The sequence below is a fragment of the Pezoporus occidentalis genome, unplaced genomic scaffold, assembly GCF_034315485.1.
Source record: "Pezoporus occidentalis ecotype Australia unplaced genomic scaffold, CSIRO_AGI_Poc_V1 ctg200, whole genome shotgun sequence".
In the NCBI taxonomy this organism is placed as follows: domain Eukaryota; kingdom Metazoa; phylum Chordata; class Aves; order Psittaciformes; family Psittacidae; genus Pezoporus; species Pezoporus occidentalis.
The window spans coordinates 607,960-627,883 of record NW_026913857.1 but is presented as its reverse complement, the minus strand read 5'-3'; the positions used below and the strand labels follow the sequence as shown (position 1 = coordinate 627,883).

The following is a 19,924-nucleotide window of genomic DNA, read 5'->3' as shown; positions in this document are numbered from 1 at the left end:
GAGCCTTGGGTGACATGGTTTAGTGTGAGGTGTCCCTGCCCATGGCAGGGGGGGGTGGAACTAGATGATCTTAAGGTCCTTTCCTACCCTAACTGTTCTATGATTCTATGATTTTTAAAGATATGTATGTCCATTAAAATCTCCAACCCTGGTCCCTTGGTATCAGACCATAGCATCTAGCATTGCAGTAAACTCCTCACCCATGGTCTGGCTTGGACTTCTCCACAGACACCAGTTCCTTAGGGTTGTACTGGCTCTAAGTGAAGTCTTATTTAGGAGCCACAGTTTCTCCAGGATTATAGCTGCTGTGGCACAGATTTATTCATGGCCACAATGCACCTGTTCCAGCATGGCCTTCTCCATGGGCCATAATGCTTTCAGAGATATATCTGCTCCAATGTGGCCTTAAGCAGAGCCTCAGTCCCTTCAGAAGTAAACCTGCTCCAACATAGCCTTACCCATGGCTGCCATGCCTTCAGCAGTGTGCCTGCTCTGTTGTGGGCTTATACATGGCCACGTGCTTTGAGAGGCTTCAGCATGACCTCATGCACAGACATTGATGCTTCAAGGTGTACCTGCTGCAGCATGAACTTACCCACAGCCACAGATGCTTTGAGATGGACCTTCTCCAGCATGGTCTTAACCTTGGGCCACAATCATTTCAGAAGTACACCTGCTGTGACAGAGACATAACCATGGACACAGAGACTTTGAGATGTACCTGCTTTGGTGTGGACTTATTTACTGCCACAGACCCTTTGGGGTGTCCTGCTCCTACATAGAGAGCCATAGTTTGAAGTCCCTTTGACTCAAGTTCATACTGGAGTTCCAGCCTCTGCAGTACAGCAGCACAGAAACAGCAGTGATGCCCTGGCCATCTGCCAGACCAAACACATCACCATTGCTGTTATCAGAATGTTCCCAGACACAGCAGAGTCAGATGATAAGCTGTACAGCGAGCAGTGGAAGCAAAAAGCAGACACTAATGAGCTCTAGGGCCTAAGACACAGTAAGGCAAGCAAGACCCATGGCAAGCTCAGAAGCCTTCTATGAATAGCTAAACAGCAATAGCACCAGTAAGAATAATGCTGAATTTGAACTGGAAAGGTAAAATTGCCTCATCACTTCATAATCAGAATCTTGTGTTACACAAAAATCTTTAGGTGCATGTTACCTTCACTGTACACAGTGATGATTTTCTGTGTAGCAAAACTGCCTAAAATGCAAAAAAACCCTAACATTCACGCAGCTGGTTAAGAAGAGCAGCATACAAAAAAAACCACCAAAAACCAAAACAAAACATGAGGAGTGCTTATATTGCCTCCTACTTCTTCTGCTGCCTTATATTTGTCTCTCCTTACAGAAATTATCCTGAGATACTTCACCGTGTAGCAGCAGAAGAGATCCAGGACCACTTCTCTGCAGCCAGCAACAGCCCACCTTTATGCACAAAGTAAGACAATTCATGGCTTTGGGCTGTTTCTGTTTCCAGGAAATAGCAAATCTGAACAAAGGAGAGCACAGTAGTATAGCCTCCACAGGAGAAACTTCTGAGCATGAGCTACAGCATGCTGCTAAGAAATATCACATACAGCTAGGGAAAACCAGGACACTCACAGGCAAGATCCAGCAGTTAGGATAAAAGCGTCAGATGCTTTTTTTTGTAGCTCAGTAAGGTCTTCCTGAGCTCTCAGGAAAATTCACTACCTTAACCATCTTCTTGTGTAAATTATTCAGCCAGGAGGGTAGGAAGCACACTGCTTGAGTGAAGTGATCAACAGAATTAGTAATCAACTAGGACTAACTACGCCTTGTTCTTCATTTGTCTCTCCCCATTCTCTCAAAGAGATTTGTGCTTTGGGGACTTTGTGCTAACTGCTTCCAGCACGGGCAAGGCTGTCACACCTATGCTTTTCATGGCTGCAAAGCCAAGAATGGATCTGTCCCTTCCTACATTAGAAACTACATGTCCAGCTATGAATCAGCAAGGCTGCAAGGTTCACTGCGGATGTAAACCCAAAGATGAAACAGCTGGAAGTAGACATGAAGCATTCTTGGTCTATGTGATCTAAGCTAGGAAATTACTTCCAGAAGAAATTACACAAATATAGGGTCCAGCTGGATTTACATCACAAGACATCTAATGCACTTGGAAGAACCTATAGCAAGCAACCCCACTGTGTCTTGCTGCAAGAGACAGAAATGTTTACAAATCCTACCTGCTACTACCTCCTTGCTTGTCTCAGACACAGTAGCACTGGCCATTGGTTCAAAACACAGACAACCAAAGGATCATATAATTTACAGTGCTATTTAACTTATTACATCATCTTAAGCAGCATTTCAGATTATAGAATATACCCCCTGTTCTGATCAAAAAGGTCTTATTTTTTTCCTCTCATTTCAGACAGGTGTATGGAAACATTTACTTTCCAGTCCAGCTAAGACAGCTGGCAGGAACAAATATGAAAATGTTCAGAATATCTTAAAGAGAAGAGTTGGTGCTTTTTATTGTTGTTTTATAACTTTGCTTTAATCAGTTTTTTATCCATTGACTCCCTTGCAAGTTCCAACCAATATAATTAGCACTATCTAAATTAGTTATCACTCAAAATTACTTTATTCTTGGAAAAAGTTTTATTTTAAAATTATAGGTGTTGCCATAGGCTCTGTTAGACCTATATGCATGGGCACATTTTAAGTAGATAATATTTTAATCCTAATTAAAAAAAAATTTCTCCCCCTCCATAAAATGTTAAGATTTGTGAATGACCTTATTTTCCTTTTGATGACATATTGTGACAATCAACTGCCTTTCATTCATATACGTACTCTTCACCTTCCATTGAAACATTACATTGTTCAGCTAAGCTCTTATATAAACTAAACATACGTCTTAATTGTCAGGTTTATCTTCCTTGCAGATTTGATAGAGAGCAGAGAAGCCAACATTTCCAAAGAGTGCCTGTTTTAGACCGTTATCTGTAGAGAGCCTGACAGCAGAATGGCTGCAGGACAAAGGCCACGAAACTGTGCAACTAGTCAAGATCTAGGCCGAAGAACACAGCAGCAACTGTGTGGTCAATGGTTGCTCAAGGACAGGATGTATGCTTGCTGAGATAGCGCAACGGTAATGCTTGAGCAAGTTGAAACATGTTGAAACAAGAAGCGCGGTTATTTAGAAACCCCTGTGTTAGCACAAACTAACCAATGATTTTATTGTACCCTAGCAGAAATTGTATCTAACACTGAGACTATAAAAATGGCTGTATTTTGCTAAATAAACGAGACTTGCTGACCATGATAGCATGAGGCTTGTCTCCCGCGACTCCGACATTTGGCGCCCGAACAGGGACCAAGGAAGGGACCGTCCCTTTCAAGAGTTGCGGAGGGTGCAGGTCTCGACATAGAGACGGCTTCTGCAGGACAGCAGTGGCACATCGGTGGACTGCGTGATCTCTGCTTTGGCCCGGAGTGCAGCATCGGCTGGCTCTGCTGCTACGCGCTGCCGACGCCTGGAGGGTGCAACGGATCCGGTAAATATGGACAGGCAAGCGGCGTATGATCTTTTTACTGCCTTCCTCCGTCGTCGGGGGCTAAAAGGCTTAGACTTTGATAAGGACCTCCCTACCCTTCTTTCTCATGCCCGGTCTCTCGGTATTTTTAGTGACCCCCACTCTGTTCACCAGTTATCGGAATGGCGTCGCTACGGCGATAAATTATGGGATCTTACATTAGATGATGATAAAATTGCTAAGAAGTTATCCAAATTGTGGCGTTTGATACATAACGAACTCCTGATGGTACAGGCAGAGAAACGTGCGGCTGAAAGTGCCCGTTTGGCACAAGATCAGAATCGTAACTATGATCCTTCTGCCCCTAACCCGCCCGCGCGTATCGATCTGCGGGAAGATATCTGCCGGCGGGCTGCAACAGCAAACGAGCCAGGCAAAGATAACCCTTTTGATCCCGGAATAATCGACCCTGACAGAGAACCCCACCTCTACCCCCCTGACCCGCATGATATGTGGAAAAACATTAAAAAACAAGCGGAAAATCAAGGTGCTGTGAGCCTGCCCCACAACCTGAATGCTCCACATCCCGTCCGTCACGAGGCGAACCGGGGGCTGGACGGCGGGGAGGAAAACGGCGCTCCCGCGGGAGCCGAACGGAGGCTGCGGCGGGGGCTCCCCGCCGACCGAGGGGCTGCACCCGGTGGCAGCGGTGGGATAAGGAGCTGCGGAGCACGGGCGCGCCGCCTCCACCTCCCTGATGCCGCGACCTCACTCACTCGCCCGGCGGCGGCAGCAGCAGGCTCCGGCGGGCTCCCCCCATTGCCGGCCCGCGGCCAGAGGGCTCTGATACTCGCCCGCCCCTCGCCTTTCTGTGCTCCGGCAGGCGCGGGGTGCGCGGCGGTGCGGGGTCCACTCCTCCCTGTGAGAGGCGGTAAGAAACCCAGCCTCTGCCCCGGAGGTCTTTCACCCACAGCAATGGTCTCTTAACAGAGCACGATTCAGTCAAACACGCTACCCTTCAAAACAGAGCTGCCATAGATTTTTTGCAATTATCTCAAGGACATGGATGTAAAGACTTTGATAGAATGTGTTATGTGAATCTATCTGATCATTCTGAGTCTGTCCATGATGCAATTCAAAACCTAAAGGACGGAGTTAAGAAGTTGTGAGTGGAGAGTAGCTGGAATTGGCTAGAAAGTTTGCTGTCAGAATAGGGCGTCAGTGCATGCTTGAAAAATATTATTAAAATCGCATTAACCTATGTAAAAATCTCTATGTATTTTAATCAAACTTCCTTGTTTAATTGCTTGTGTAAATCGTTTGTTTGCTAAGTCTATTAACAATGTTTCGTTAGTTTATAAAGAAGGGAGAGATGAGGGGAATGCTGCACAAGAAGCTGCACCAGTAGACCTGGATGAGAGCCCAGGCATCTGGACTCTTATCAGCCACAAACCTTGGGAGAAGTGAACGGGACAAGTTAGAAAGAAGTGGAGAAAGAACACCGGGTGGAACCAAAGAAAGAGCATCAAGATAATTTCTGAGGACTGTACATTTGGAAACAGGAGGATGCTTAAGACAGGATAAAGAATGTGTAGTCAAGGGGAAGTGGAAGTGAGATTGTAATGAGTAGTGATAGCAGAGAACTATGTTTAGAAATAATTATTCAAACAAAGGTGTGTGGACAGTAATGTGATTAGCTGAAAGAGTGTGCGATTAATAAAATTGTTTTGTGATGGAAAAGTACCAAAAGAACTAACCGCTACTAACTGCTAAGCAGAATACTATAAAAACCTGTAAGCTCACTCAATAAGGGATTTCATTTGTAGCCAGAAACAGAGTCCATGCCTCAGTTGCCACAAGATCGGGCCTGGAAAAGGGTGCTATCCCATATAAAGGATGGCCCGTGTGCAGTAGGGACCTTAGGCATGTTTATCCCTAATAACACTATGATAATAAATAAACGAGGATTGTGTTCTCGAAGGTCAACGCATGCTTTTCAACCGAGCTGCGATGACAAAGTAAATTTTTGGAACCAGGTGAAAAAATAGCTGCTTCATTTTTAGCTCCCGGAGTAGCTAGCGCTCAAGCTTTGGCAACATTGAATAAGTTAGGATGTTGGCTTGCTAAGAAAACTAATGCTACAGCATCCGCTCTCTCTGCGCTGCTCACTGATGTTGACTCTATAAGACATGCAACTTTGCAAAACAGAGCAGCAATCAATTTTCTCCTCTTAGCACAAGGTCATGGGTGTGATGAATTTGAAGGTATGTGCTGCATGAATCTTTCAGACCACTCTAACTCCATTCACAAACAATTAGCACACTTAAAAGACAATATGCGAAAATTACAGGAAACAAGTGATCCTTTCACAAACTGGTTAAGCGTCCTTTGGATTATCTCCTTGGTTAATCACTTTGATAGAAAAACTTGCTTTGGTGCTGGCTATAATTTTGCTCGCAATTTTGCTTTTACCGTGTATCATGCAGTATTTGCAAAAAATGATATCGAATGCTTTTAATCATAAAATGGCTATGCTTGCTACTAAAGAAAACGGGGGAAATGTAGAGAGCCTGACAGCAGAATGGCTGCAGGACAAAGGCCACGAAACTGTGCAACTAGTCAAGATCTAGGCCGAAGAACACAGCAGCAACTGTGTGGTCAATGGTTGCTCAAGGACAGGATGTATGCTTGCTGAGATAGCGCAACGGTAATGCTTGAGCAAGTTGAAACATATTGAAACAAGAAGCGGTCGCGATTGTTTTAGAAACCCCTGTGTTAGCACAAACTAACCAATGATTTTATTGTACCCTAGCAGAAATTGTATCTAACACTGAGACTATAAAAATGGCTGTATTTTGCTAAATAAACGAGACTTGCTGACCATGATAGCATGAGGCTTGTCTCCCGCGACTCCGACAGTTATCTACACACTGTCATCAGTAAGTAATACTTACTTACACAGTAAGACTGTGTCTTCAGTAGTTGCCAAACACCATCAATTCCTATTAATTTCAATGCAAAGAACAATATATCAGTACATCTGATAAAACATCAGCCAGCTCACAGCAGCGTGAGATGAGAATGGAGATGCTAAGGTACCACATCTCTCAGATGTGGCTTTGGACCCAAGACCTAACCAGGGTGTCTGGTGCTCTTAGGTAACCCAGCTAAGCCACTTCAAAGGCACCAAACTTAGTTAAAACAAGTCCACAAGATTGTTAGCTGACTTTGAAAATGTTGGCCCTGGTGGAATTTTTTAGGTACCTATGTTTGGAAATACTGCCAGGAGATTTTATACACTCATAATTGCTCAAGCCATTGAGGGGTATGCATGCTCAACATTACTGCAAAAAAACCCTGTTTGTGGATCTGCACTGAGCACATTACAGGAACAGGCTTTAGTTCTTAATCTCCAGTTATCTTAAATTGATGGGTCAATTGCTGAGGTATCTCCAGAGAGAACGCCTTCAACACGGGAGCTGGGGGAAGCTCAGCGTCCAGCAGCCTCAATTCAGAGCAGCCACAGGCACCGAGGAAGCCTCAAGCCCCCTCCAGGCCTTTTCAAGGAGCTGGCAGCTCCGCTGACGCGAGCAGGGACTCACAGGGGGTGTACCAGGAGGGACCGCGGCTTCGTGAGCACTCGCCTCATGACCAGTGCCCGGTCTGCGAGCTCTGCTCTGGCTGCCCCGGCGGTGGCAGCGTAGGCCCCCAGACAGAGCCGATGAGAGGGAAGGCTGCAGTGCAGAGCTCGGGGTGTAGAGAGTGCCTGCGCTGGTCTTGTCAGGCCTCTTGAGGCCAGGGTGCACAACGGGCAGAGCTGCACCGGGTGCGCCCTGCTGGAGCTCCTCCTGCAGCAGGGGCTGAGCTGCGGGACGCTGCCAATAGGATTGAAAGATGTCAGGGAAGCTGAGAGGAAGCAGGGCTGCTTGCTCCAGGCCCAAACTGTGCAGGGGCCATAGGCATCCGCCATAGCACATACAGGAAAGGAAGAAGGCATTATTCCAGGAAACTGGGAGCTAGCAACAGAAAAAAAAACAAAACAAAAACCACCACCACAAACCAAAACCAAAACAAACAAACAAAAAAAAACAACAAAAAAAAAGGAGGAAGAGGACAATTAAAAGCAAGGGGCTTCCTCCTAAATCCGATGTCCCCACCCAGAACTGCTTTGCAGTTCTGCACAGGGCTAATGAGGAAATGCACACCACACCACATGAACAACCGGCTGATGCACCAGTAAAGAGGTCACTACTGGTGCCACCAGAAAAAATCAGCAGGTCATAGGAGCAGGGGACTCTACTTTGAAAGGAACAGACCCATCTGTCGGCCTGACTCAGTCTCAAGGGAGGTGTGTTACCTACCAGGGGCTCGGATCAGAGATGTTGCAGAGAGGCTGCCTGGTCTAGTAAGTCCAACGAACTATTACCCAATTCTAGTGATCCATGTGGGTACTAGCGATATAGATAGCAGTAGCCTGGAGAACATAAAGAAGGACTACAGAGCCCTGGGAGAGGTGGTTCGGGGCTCTGGAGCTCAGATATTTTTTAAATCAATTCTCCAGGATAAAGGGGGGGGCCCTAAAAAGACCAGCCAGATTCGGCAGGTTAATGAATGGTTAGAACAGTGGTGCCGTAGTCAAGGGTTTGGGTAGAGTATGGAAAATTTAGTAGGCCAGGTCTACTGGCGGCTGGTGGAGCTGGTCGAAGGGGAAGAGCTGTTTTGGTAGGCGGCTTGCCAGACTGGTCAAGGATGCTTTAAACTACATGTGTTGGGGGAAGGGGGCATCATTCCATCCCAACACATTCAGTCAGCTTGGAGTGATGCAGAGTTATTTCAGGTGCTCCAGCCAAAGAGCAGGCTTCATTTGGAGCTCGGTTTAGATGCGTCTATACCTCTGGAAAGCATGCTAAGGCACATGAAAAAAAACAGGGTGCTTAGTGACAGCCAGCATGGCTTCACTAAGGGGAAATCCTGCCTGACCAATTTGGTGGCCTTCTGTGATGGGGCTACAGAACTGATGGGCAGGGGTAGAGCAGTTGATGTCATCTACCTGGACGTCTGTAAAGCATTCGACACTGTCCCACACAACATCCTTGTCTCTAAATTGGAGAGACATCAATTTGATAGGTGCACCACTTGGTGGATAAAGAACTGGCTGGATGGCTGCACACAAAGAGTTCTGGTCATCAGCTCAATGTCCAGTTGGAGACCAGTAACAAGTGGTGTCCCTCAGCGATCGGTGTTGGGACCGGTCTTGTTCAACATCTTTGTCGCTGACATGGACAGTGGGATTGAGTGTGCCCTCAGTAAGTTTGCCGATGACACCAAGCTGTGTGGCTGGGTTGATACGTTGGAGGGAAGGAATGCCATCCAGAGGGACCTTGACACGCTTGTGAGGTGGGCTGATGGCAACCTTATGAATTCAACCATGCCAAGTGCAAGGTCCTACACGTGGGTCAGAGCAATCCCAGGCACAGCTACAGGTTGGGCAGAGAAGAGATTCAGAGCAGCCCTGAGGAGAAGGACTTGGGGGTGTTGGTCGATGAGAAAATGAACATGAGCTGGCTTCAGTGTGCACTTGCAGCCCAGAGAGGCAACCATATCCTGGTCTGCATCAAAAGGAGTGTGACCAGCAGGTCAAAGGAGGTCATCCTGCCCCTCTACTCTGCTCTTGTGAGACCTCACCTGGAGTATTGTGTGCAGTTCTGGCATCTTCAACATAAAGAGGACATGGAACTGTTGGAACAAGTCCAGAGGAGGGCCATGAGGATGATCGAGGGACTGGAGCACCTCCTGTACAAAGACAGGCTGAGAAAGTTGGGGCTGTTCAGTCTGGAGAAGAGAAGGCTGTGTGGAGACCTCATAGCAGCCTTCCAGTATCTGAACGGGGGCTATAAGGATGCTGGGGATGGACTCTTCATTAGGGACTGTAGTGACAGGTCAAGGGGTAACAGGTTCAAACTTAAACAGGGAAAGTTTAGATTGGATATAATGAGGAAATTCTTTACTGTGAGGGTGGTGAGGCACTGGAATGGGTTTCCCAGGGAAGCTTTGAATGTTCCATCCCTGGCGGTGTTCAAGGCCAGATCGGACAGAGCCTTGGCTGACATGGTTTAGTGTGAGGTGTCCCTGCCCATGGCAGGGTGGTGGAACTAGATGACCTTAAGGTCTTTTCCAACCCTAACTGTTCTATGATTCTATGTGAAAGGGGACAGCTACTCCTGTGGAGTCTCAGTTCCAAATCTGAATGTAGCTGACAGCTTTGAGCCGCTGTGTTTTTGCACCCCAATGGGAGATGTTCAGGGAACAGTTTACAGGCAGAAGATGACAAAGGTATTTAGAGATCCCATTTCTCTGTGGAAGGAGCTCTTGGTGACCAGAGGATATTTCCCTTGGCATTCCTTGGTGGCTGTCTTCCTCTTAGAGAAGAATTTGAGTATACCTATCCACCTGCACAGCACCTGTCATTTATCACTTCCCTAAGGAAAGAAATACGGGGTGGGGATGCTGGAGAATGACCGGTCTCTTTCAAACACAGAAGAGGAGCAGGATGTAGCACAGGATGGAAAATACCAGAGCAAGACTGGCTGTGGGCACATGACTGCAAGGTTAGCTGCAGTGCCTCTCTGGGGAAAGCACTGGTCTTACCAAAAGACCATTTTAATCTTTATATCCCAGTGTCCTTTAATGAACCTTCAGCACAGCGTACCTGAATCAGCTTTACCGTTCAGTCAGTTCCTGCAGGAACTCACTGCAACAACATCTGTCACAAACTGCTCCTTCCATGTATTCACCCTCCAGTCCCTCTCACTCTCATTCCCAGTCTCATTTCTTAAGAATAAGGCGGTGGGAAGGGAAGGTAAGGTTCAACAGGAATCAAAGAGACCTTATCATTCAAATGTATCATCTGAAATTTGGTAAAGAAAAAGCTGAATGATTTCCCACAACCTGAGGGCAGTGCTTTCATCCTGACTTACTCCGCTATTTACAAAAAACTGTATAATTACCAGAGCAAATGCCACGTCACAGCCTGCACCTGCTATTGGCAAGATAGAGAACATGTTTCTGAAAGTAATAATTAAATAAACTTGTCCTTCCATCAGCTTCATCTAGTTTTGTAGCTTCTGTGTTCCTTAAAAGGAGCAAAACAATGCATTTGTGCAAAGAACTTTCTCTGCACATTTTAATGGCAATTATTGCATGTAAACTAGATGTAGTAAGAACTATGAAGCAGATGAATGTGGTCTAAAAAAAAAAAAGAAAAAAGAAAACCAAACAACAAGTTGTTTCAGCAGAACTGATCAAAAAGTGATTGCAGTTTCAGGCATGGTCCCATGATGGGACTGACAGTCCTGAGTGAAAGAATTATTTTTACCCAGCAGCTCATTCTTGGGTGGAAGATCCATCTGGGAAGAGATGGACATGCTTGAAATCCTGGGAAGCAGAGACAGGGTAATGGTGTGAGGAGAGGATTGACTGCAGGGAAGAATCTTCTCTTCTACCCTTCATTTCTACTTTGAGCTATGCCAGTAATACTGCTGCGAGATCTGCCAAGTGTGGTGTCCCTCCCAGGCTGCATCCAGAGAGAGGATTCAGGTTTTCTCTGGGGTTGTAGCAGCTTCCTAATGCAAAATTCGTCCTAACCCAAGCCAAGGGAAAAGGCGGATGCTGGACCTTCACATAGACAAGACAAAAGCTTGGGCTCAGATATCTAGACACACCTCACATCTGTCACACACATCTTTCTACATCTCTTCATTATGTATTTTCCTCTCTACCTAACTGACATCTGTGGTGCACATTCCTTTTATATTGCACTTTAACACAGAACTCAGTTGAGCAACTGGATGGGACATTTATCCTGTGTCACCACTGGCAAGCGCCTTATGTCACTGCTCCTTGCCTACTAAAAGTCAAATATATAGTATTAAGCCATTTCACATCACAGTTTTGGAAGATGCATGCAAGGTAGGATCATGAGAATTAAAGGAGTGGAGGGCTCTATTTTCCATTAAGTTTTGCTGACAAAGAATCTGTTGGCAATTAATAAATTAATAGACGTTTTTGTAAATGTCTCATGAATTCTTACTGAGTTTAGTAAGGCAACAATCCCAGTTCAGCAGCTCACAGAGCATTTGATCTGTGGTATTTATAGCTGTGGTTTGCAACTGTTTTTTCACAACTTTCGGTGCTTAAAATTTTACTACAGTGGTCCAGCCCCTGCTCAGTGTATTTAAACCAGTTGCCAGTATTGTTCGTCATTACGTCCAGAGACCTCTCAGAGCAGTTCTTGGATGACTTTGGAAACCCTTCTTTTGGACCAAGCAAATAAGCAAGTTGTAACTTCAAAATGCTATTTTTTATTGCCAACTAAGCCTTTATGAAGTACTGAAGATTCAATACTACATTGTTGCTACGAAGCATGTTTGAAAAGGCACCGTGTGCTAAAGGTGAAGGCAACAGCAACAGTTCAAGAAAATCCCAACACATGACTCCCACAGGCAAACAGACCTCAGGAAATACCCTTCTTAATCACCTCTTCGGACAGTAAGGAAATTACTTCTACTAAAGATTTGCTTCCTTTCCTTTTCAGTACCCTAGATATTTGGAAACTCTTCCTGGGATTTGCAGTGGTTCTTACTTAAAGAGTAATTTATTGACACTCCTAAGAGAACGCGTTAGTTCACAGAATATTATTCATCAAAATGCTACAAAAATGGCAGTTTTATTACGATCCTAATCTATAAAGCTTTTTGTCTATCTTTAAAGCTATGGTTATCTTGAAGCGCTTAGTCTCATATTCATTGCTTTTATAATTGGACAACATAGAACAATGGGAGATTTACGAGTTTATTAAGAACCAAAATTAATGTAATCCAATATCACCCTTTGTTGAAAGCCACCTACAAAAGAATTGCATGAGGATGTGAAATGAATAATCTTTCGTGTTTTTCTCCTCTTGAAATCACTATAGTGCCTTTCCAGAGCATAATAAATGGCAGTATGTTATGAAAAATTAATACAAGTCTTACCAGGTAAATAATTTCAGTAGATTTTTGGGCACTGGCACAGTTTATTTCTGTCAAATGTTTTCACAGAGGAATCCTTTATTTGAAGTGATCTTTACAGTCCAGACTTGAAAAAGAAAGTCTTAAAATCAACAACTTAGTTCTTGTTCTACAGGCAACAATATAGTCATTAAACCCAAACTCATTTGGTTTTTTTCATACCATTAAAGACAGACTTGTGCATGAAGCAATGTTTCTAAGGTGGGAAACTAAAATTTATACCAGAAAAGGTAGGGCAGTTCAGCACCAGGAAATAAACCAGAAAAAGTTAGCTCACTTTACAAGATCTAAATCATGCTCCACACTAGCCTCATTAGTCCTTTAAAGATCAACTGAATGATTAATGCTGAGCAGGAGTCAAATCTTCAAGGATAAGAGCAATGAAAAAATGGAAGCAATGTGTCCCAGTGATGTGTCACAGGGTTTAAACCAAGTAGTCAAACAGATGAAGGGATTTTGATGCTTCCTTGCCATGGACAGAACTAGTTTCTCAAGTCCTACATCCTTTCTAGGTTGAGATGAAGTTGGAAGAGGTTGAAAAATATTTCACAAATTTCTGTGTGAAAATGTGCTTTGATTCTGCAAAACTGACTCAGAAAATGTCTTTCTTTTACCACCTTGGCCTCCTGAAACCTACTTCAAATCAGAGGACCAATTTTCTATTGCAGTACTTTATCATTGTTCAGCTATATCATTAATTACGACATTCCCTTCTCTGCCTGGCCCTCAAAGTGCTTTTATAAAGATAAAGAAAGAAAATGGCACTATGCCTATTTTACAGTCAGAGAAACTGAGGCACAAAATGACATAACATTACTTTCTCATTGCAGACTGGACCTTGAGATGAGACCAATGCAAACTATTAAGAATCATCGTTGCCTGCTACAAGGAAAAGTCTAGTCCTCTCAGCTGAGCAGCCACCAGCGACACAGACTGATCTTTGTGTTTGGTTCTGGTACGTGTGTTGTCTCTTCAGCTGTAAATTTGTTCTCCTGACTGGGTGAACTGTGCACCAAAGAGCTGTCAGGCAGTCAGTACCTGGTCACATACATGACCTGTCACATGTCTGGGTTACACCACTCCCCGAGAAGTCAATGGTAAAGCAGCACTTGACTTTACTAAAAGCCTCTTTGGAACACTTTTTTCTGCGTTACAAGAAATTGTCATCTTCAGTTATCTGCCTTCTCCTATCTAACCCACAAACAACAGAGCCATCCATGCCCATTTGCTGTGTTTTGTGTTCCTGGGAATGCTGACCATCTCTCTGCTAGCTCAACCAGCTCTTAGCTTGCTCTGTAGCTTCTGGGCTTTGTTGTAATGCCAAGTAAAAAAATGCATCAAGCTATTTGGAATAGACCTTCAGAGAGATATTGAGAGTTTCAGGAAGGGAACCAGAAGGCAGAGGTGTAATAAATTAATCCTTTAGTTTTAATGTATTTAATGTGATGTTTCTGATGTCTCTTATTCTTACCTCACTTTCCTGCACCATGAGCTTACAATCTTCTCATTTCCAGGGTGAACAAACAAGATGATGACTTCTGTGAGAAAGATGGGAGACATCTCTTCTGCAAGACAGTTCAGCTCCCCACCTCTGGAGAGCTGGGAAGAACGATGGGAAAGGCTCAGCATGCAAACTTGCCATGCCTCAGCTCCTCCCTCCCCACCAGTAGTATTGGCAGTAAGCACCAGCTGCTACCGGGCCAGGACATTTAGATCCTTTCCCTGCTGAAAGTCACAGGCAATATGCTGGATTGGTGCCAAAGGCTCCACTGACCTCAGTGGCCACTGAAAACCAGATCCTATGGGATCTTCTTGCATTTACACCTTGCAGAATATCTGTCTGGTTCTGGGAAATGCCTCAAAGGGGAACTATTGCTTCAAGCTCCCTCAGGCAAATCATACCTAAGATTGTTTATCAAATAAAACTTTATTCATTGGCTTAAAGAATAACTAAATATTATTGTTGATTTCTCTGCTTTATTGCAGCTAATGGCAGGGCAGGATGTAATTTTTTTCTTTCCTTGGGTCTTGTTAGCTCTTTTGCATTTCCCCATAGATGTTTTCTTATAAAGAATAAAAAATATAATAAATAAATTGAAAAAAAAATGCTTGTAGACCCAAAAGAAAGAATGCATCTATTATAAAATAAAATCTCTTCTAGTAGCTATTAGAATGCATTAAAAATATTCCCAGGACTCTCCCCTCCAGTTATGTTGCAAAAGCCGTGCAAATAATTGTGGCTAAGTGCACTACAGTGACAGTCAATATTGTACTTCCCAAGCTAGTACTCATTATTCTTTATGGAACTCATGCATTTTGTGAAAGATCAAAAGATTTACATATCATATGGAGTGCTTTAGGGAGTGACTTGCTGTGCACTTTAAATGCACAATGTTCCACAGCCATTTAAATACAGATTTCATTTCTGTCTTCTGTGTGATATTAAATTTGAAAAAAAGAGGGAGGAACAGACAAAATCAACTTGGGTACCTTTGTTCACATCATGAAATACAATTTTAATTTGGTTTAGAGATAGAAGTGTATTATTTTTATAGGATGTTATTGAATAATCTTCTAGGCTCAGCACTGGCCTTTGCTCATGAAAGAGATGAAGGAAATAATTTCTTTTTATGACCGCTACAGGTGAAATCATCTGTTCTTCCATGCCCTGAGGAAGGGGACAGACTCCAACATACCACTTGGCCTCCTTCCACCTTCGGCTTCTCTGCAACATCCCCCAGTTAGTCTGGTCTGCACTTGTGGGTAGAAAGGAGCAGCAAATGAAGAAGAAGCTGCGACCGACTTCCTTAGTACAAGAAAGAAAGAAAATGCCATGATTTCTGTGCTGCCCTAGACTGCAGGAATCAAGGCAGACCACTGTGCCGCAGCCTGACGTGTGCCCTTGGGTGAGCCACTGCACACAGGTTACTCTGTGGAACACAGAGACAGAAGTATCTTTTTTTTTTACCTTGCCAGAATGTTGCGAGGATAAAGAAATACATTAAGGACAACTGAGTGGACAGTTACTATGGTAATATGACCACATGGCTGTGTATCGAGGCTTTGAGGCTCTGCCACACCTACATTCTACATATTCATGCTCCTGAGATTTGCCTTTTAGCATGTACCTAACTGTGAAAAGATCAGCTGCTTGGACTAGTCTCAGGCCTTCCATATACTTTCTCTGCCCTGGTGGTTGTGACATGGGACCAAAGATGGTGTGTCAGGCAAGGAACTCTGCCTTGGACATTTCCCATTTGAAGGTGAGATGGCATCTACAGACAGCCTGAGCTACGTTCCTGGGAGACCTGGGAGTACACCAAGGTTGGGACCACTCCTGAAAGTAGATTTTCAGCATGATCTTTGTGACCAGAGAAGAAGCATACATGAACACCATTTCTGTGTGGTTCCTAAAGGAAGGATTAAGAGCAGTCTGTGTCATTCTGGGTCTGCTCACCAGCAATGGGTGGAGTTGAGCATCACCCAACAAACATATCTATACTAACAATGTTGAGGAAATGTATTCCTCTGCTGAAGGAAAAAAAAAAAATCTGAACAAGTAATTAGCCCTTCCTTTCTATGGAAGAATGAAAGGGTTTCATGAATAGGAAGTCTGCCCAATTTGTTTGCTTCTGGTACATTCTGCATTATTTTCCAAATGAAGCAAATGGAAAACCTTTTTAATGAAGCATAACTATGTTGTGATTAAGGCTTATTCTGTCTAAATATTGACTTGGATAACATTTTCTCAAGATGAACAGACCATAACCCATGAATCTGCCATCAAATTCAGGGAGATTAATAGGAAAGATGAATTTTCTGGTTGTCTGAAGAGATTTGACATAGCCAAGGCAACAGTCAGAGACTTCTCACTATTTATGAGATCAGCCAGAGGGTTTTCAAGAGGCTGTAGCTTTCTTGTTCCACTGGACTTCTGAAAGCTTAGGATAAAAATAGCTCTGTCCTCTCTCTGGTTAGCACAGAGATAGGAACAGAGTGGCAGGAAATTCTGTAAAACAACCCCATTGTCTTGGAGCAAAGACTACCCAAGCAAGCCCTATTGAAGTACAACTGCTGGGTCTTTGACCTGCACCTGCAGGTAAAATCCGAATAAATGAGGCATATGGACACTAATCCTGGCCTAAACAACCCAGAAGAGGGGCAGATTGACTGTTTTTTTTTGGGAAAAGAGAAGGGTAATTAGAGCAAAGGGTGTTTGGAAATTTAGCTTAAAAGGGAAAAATAAATTGTCCTGCACATAGTTGGTCTTCTGCCAGCTTGTACACTGTGATATTCTCTCTCATTGCAAAAGCACAGATTCGTGTTTCATTAATAAATGAACTTTATTCTCAAGAAGGGTCCTGTTGTGCGGGAAGGTGTTTAAATGATTTTTGGTTTAGACATGGTTACATGCATTACAGTCAGAGACCCTAGTGCAAACAGGATCCTAAGAAGGAGAAAATTGACTGCTACTGCTGAACCCAGGATGCTGCCACAGGTATAACCTGCTGCTGCGCTGGGGAGAACGTCAAGGGGAGAACACTGCCACTCCTCTGAGAGGCCTACTTTCAGTGGCCGTAGGTCAGCATTCTTGTGAGGCGATCTTGCATGTCCATGAACTGCCTCACTGCCTCAGCTTGGGCATCCGGATCCTGTGCCAGATGCTGGAAGAGGTTGAATGGCTCGGCTCTTTGCAAGGCTGGGGGCAAGATGATCTCCTCAGGAATCTTCTCATTCCCAAAGAAGAAGTGGTCGAGGCGTTTCTCCTCCAAGCAGTGGCACAGGTACCGCATGATGTCATCCAGCCTTAGCAGGAAACGTGTCTTGTGCCAGCCTGACAGGGGTGTGGTGTTCAGGAGGTGCATCACCACTGTCTTCAAGGTGTAGCTGGAAAAGCCTGTGCCCACCAGAGTGCGGGCGCAGAGCTGCAGGCATCTGAGGTGGAAGCTGCCGTCTGGGGCCTGCCTAGTCATCAGCTCAAAGAACTTTGCCTCTGCCACAGCACAGCTCAATGTCCAGGTTGTGCTTGGGGTGAAGACAGCCTCACTAGCCTGGCTGCTCAGGAAGATGTCCGAGTCGCCTTGCTGCACGCCCAACATAATTTCAATGATGGCTTCCTTCTCTGCTCTTGCCATCTTGAATTTGCAGGAGCGGCTGCAGGGCAGCATAGTTAAATGGCACTGGTGTGAATGAGACATAAGCACGCAGCATGTTTTCACCAGCTCATGAAGCCTGCAAGCTGTTTTCTCCACATCTAGGTAGGAGCCGGTGCAGAGGGCCTGTAGGAGGCTGGGGCCCTGATGCCTTCTCAGCTTCTCTTTGTCGTGGTGGAGGAAGCACAGCATGTCCCCCACCAGCTGCTCTGCCAGGCATGTACACTGCAGCTCCACGCGGATGCGGAAGTTCCTCTCTGGCACCTCCCCCGGACTGCAGAGCTCCGGGAGAAAGGCGTGGCCAGACGGGGGGCCCAGGGGCACAAGCACTTGATAGACGATGTTTTCTTCATAGGGACTCCAGCCTTCATGTGCGCTGCCTATGCCAAAGCATGGTTCCAGCACTGGGAAGGAGCTACCTGACAAGACTTGTCTGGCAACAAGGATAAAAGCATTCACAAGGCTCCTCACAGATTCACACTTTGTGAGCACGTTCTGATTAGGCCATTGTATGTGCTCCTCAAAATGCCTTGTCAGGTCCTTTGCGTATTCACTGACTTCTCCCTCTTCGTTCTGCTCCTTCCACTCTTCCTCTTCTCTACTGCTGCTGCTGGAGCTGTCCTCTTCACTGCTGCTGCCCTCCTCATGGCTCCTTCTCCTGAGGCACCAGCAGAGCCAAAGAATCAGGAGGAGCAGCATGCCAGCAATCGCCCAGAATTGCCAGTGCTGCAAGTCAGCAAAGAACAGGCCTCTCCAGGCCACGGGAGTTTGCTCCTTGCTCCTCTGCTCCTGGCTCTTCTGCTCCAGCTCCTGGAGCAGCCGAGTCATCTCCCAGATCAGCTGCTTGTTACGGTGCTCCATGCGGTCACGTGTGGCTTCATCCATCTCATCACCGACGACCTGCACATTCAGGATGAGCTGTTGCAGAATCCAGAGTGAGAGGTTTGTGACAGCCATGGCCTGCAGAAGAGAGAAAGAATTCAGTGGTGCTGGGAGGGAGGGAAGGAGGAAGGGAGCTGGTGGCGGGGGGAGTGGATGCAGGAGCCGCAGGGAGCTGGGGACAGGCAGGAGAGGGAACGAGGCAGCTGGGAGGCAGCAAGGGCTGCACCCAGGCCCGGTGCCAGCAGCAGCGTGCCCTGCCCAAGGCGCTCGCAGCCAGGGCCTCGATGCAGGGTGAGCACCCACCCCCGGGGGCCCAGGTTTCTGCCCCGGCCCTTGTCCAGCCCATCCTCCCCCCTGCGTGCGCACTCACTGCTGTCCCAGGCTGTACTGGGCCAGTGCTGCCTGCTGGCACCCTCATATCCATCCCCCACTGTGATGTCACAGGCGCTGGGGGTGCATCATTCCTGCCTGACAGCCCCAGCCTTTGCCCCCCGCCCAGTTCAGCGACTCACAGCTGCCCTGGTGCTCTGGCTACAGCTTGGCAGTAGTCAACTTTGTTCAGAGAAGATTGCATGGTGCTGTATTTTCTAATAAATATATTCTGCCTGCCAATGGAAATATCATCATCATAGAATATCCCGAGTTAGAAGATGTCTGAGTAGCCTAGCTGTACGCCAGACATCATCTCAACGAACATGGTTCTCTGAGAGACATCTGTGGTCTGCCCTTTGCAAGAGCAGCTGGAGGGCAGCCCATTTATGCTGTAGCAGTGTAACAGAGGCACCAACTTACTTCTGTGGCCTTTTCTAGACACTCTTTGCCATGCCTTAGTGATGCACAGGTTTGTTGTGACTGAAGTGCAGGACCTGGCACTGATCCTTATTGAATCTCATATTGCTGGCCTTGACCTATTGATCCTACCTGTCCATATTTCTCTGCAGAGTCTTCTGATCTGCAGTGAATAACACGGTGTTCTCTGCAAACTAGCCAAGGCTGCAATTGATTCCCTCATCCAGCTCATTGATAATAATGTTAACAGAACTGGCCCCAATACTGAGCCTTTAGGAACACCAGTTTTCACAAGCTGCCAACTAGATTTATCTCCATTCACCACCACTCTTTGGGACCAGCCTTCCGGCCATCATGAAAGATTGTCTTTGAAAACAGAAATTCCTCTTCCGTCTGTGAGCTCTCTCATTCCTCATCAGGTATTGCCAGTGCTATGGATGGTGTATAAGTCCTCCAGAATAGGTACAATTCATGTGGAAATACTTTCATATGTGGAAATATTTTCATATAGTATTCT

At 45.5% G+C, this 19,924-nt stretch overlaps 1 protein-coding gene across 1 annotated transcript; it reads right to left on the bottom strand.

Annotated features, from left to right (window-relative positions):
* Positions 1-17,151: 17,151 nt before the first annotated feature.
* On the bottom strand, positions 17,152-19,029 carry LOC134163506 (inositol 1,4,5-trisphosphate receptor-interacting protein-like 1). The gene has a single exon (XM_062618378.1). It carries the CDS (start codon positions 18,691-18,693, stop codon positions 17,152-17,154), a length of 1,542 nt encoding a protein of 513 aa, XP_062474362.1. The 5' UTR covers positions 18,694-19,029.
* Between the last annotated feature and the right edge of the window lie 895 nt (positions 19,030-19,924).

Coding starts and splice junctions, on each gene's coding strand:
- LOC134163506 (XM_062618378.1), bottom strand. CDS start 18,693: ATGGCTGTCACAAACCTCTCACTCTGGATTCTGCAACAGCTCATCCTG.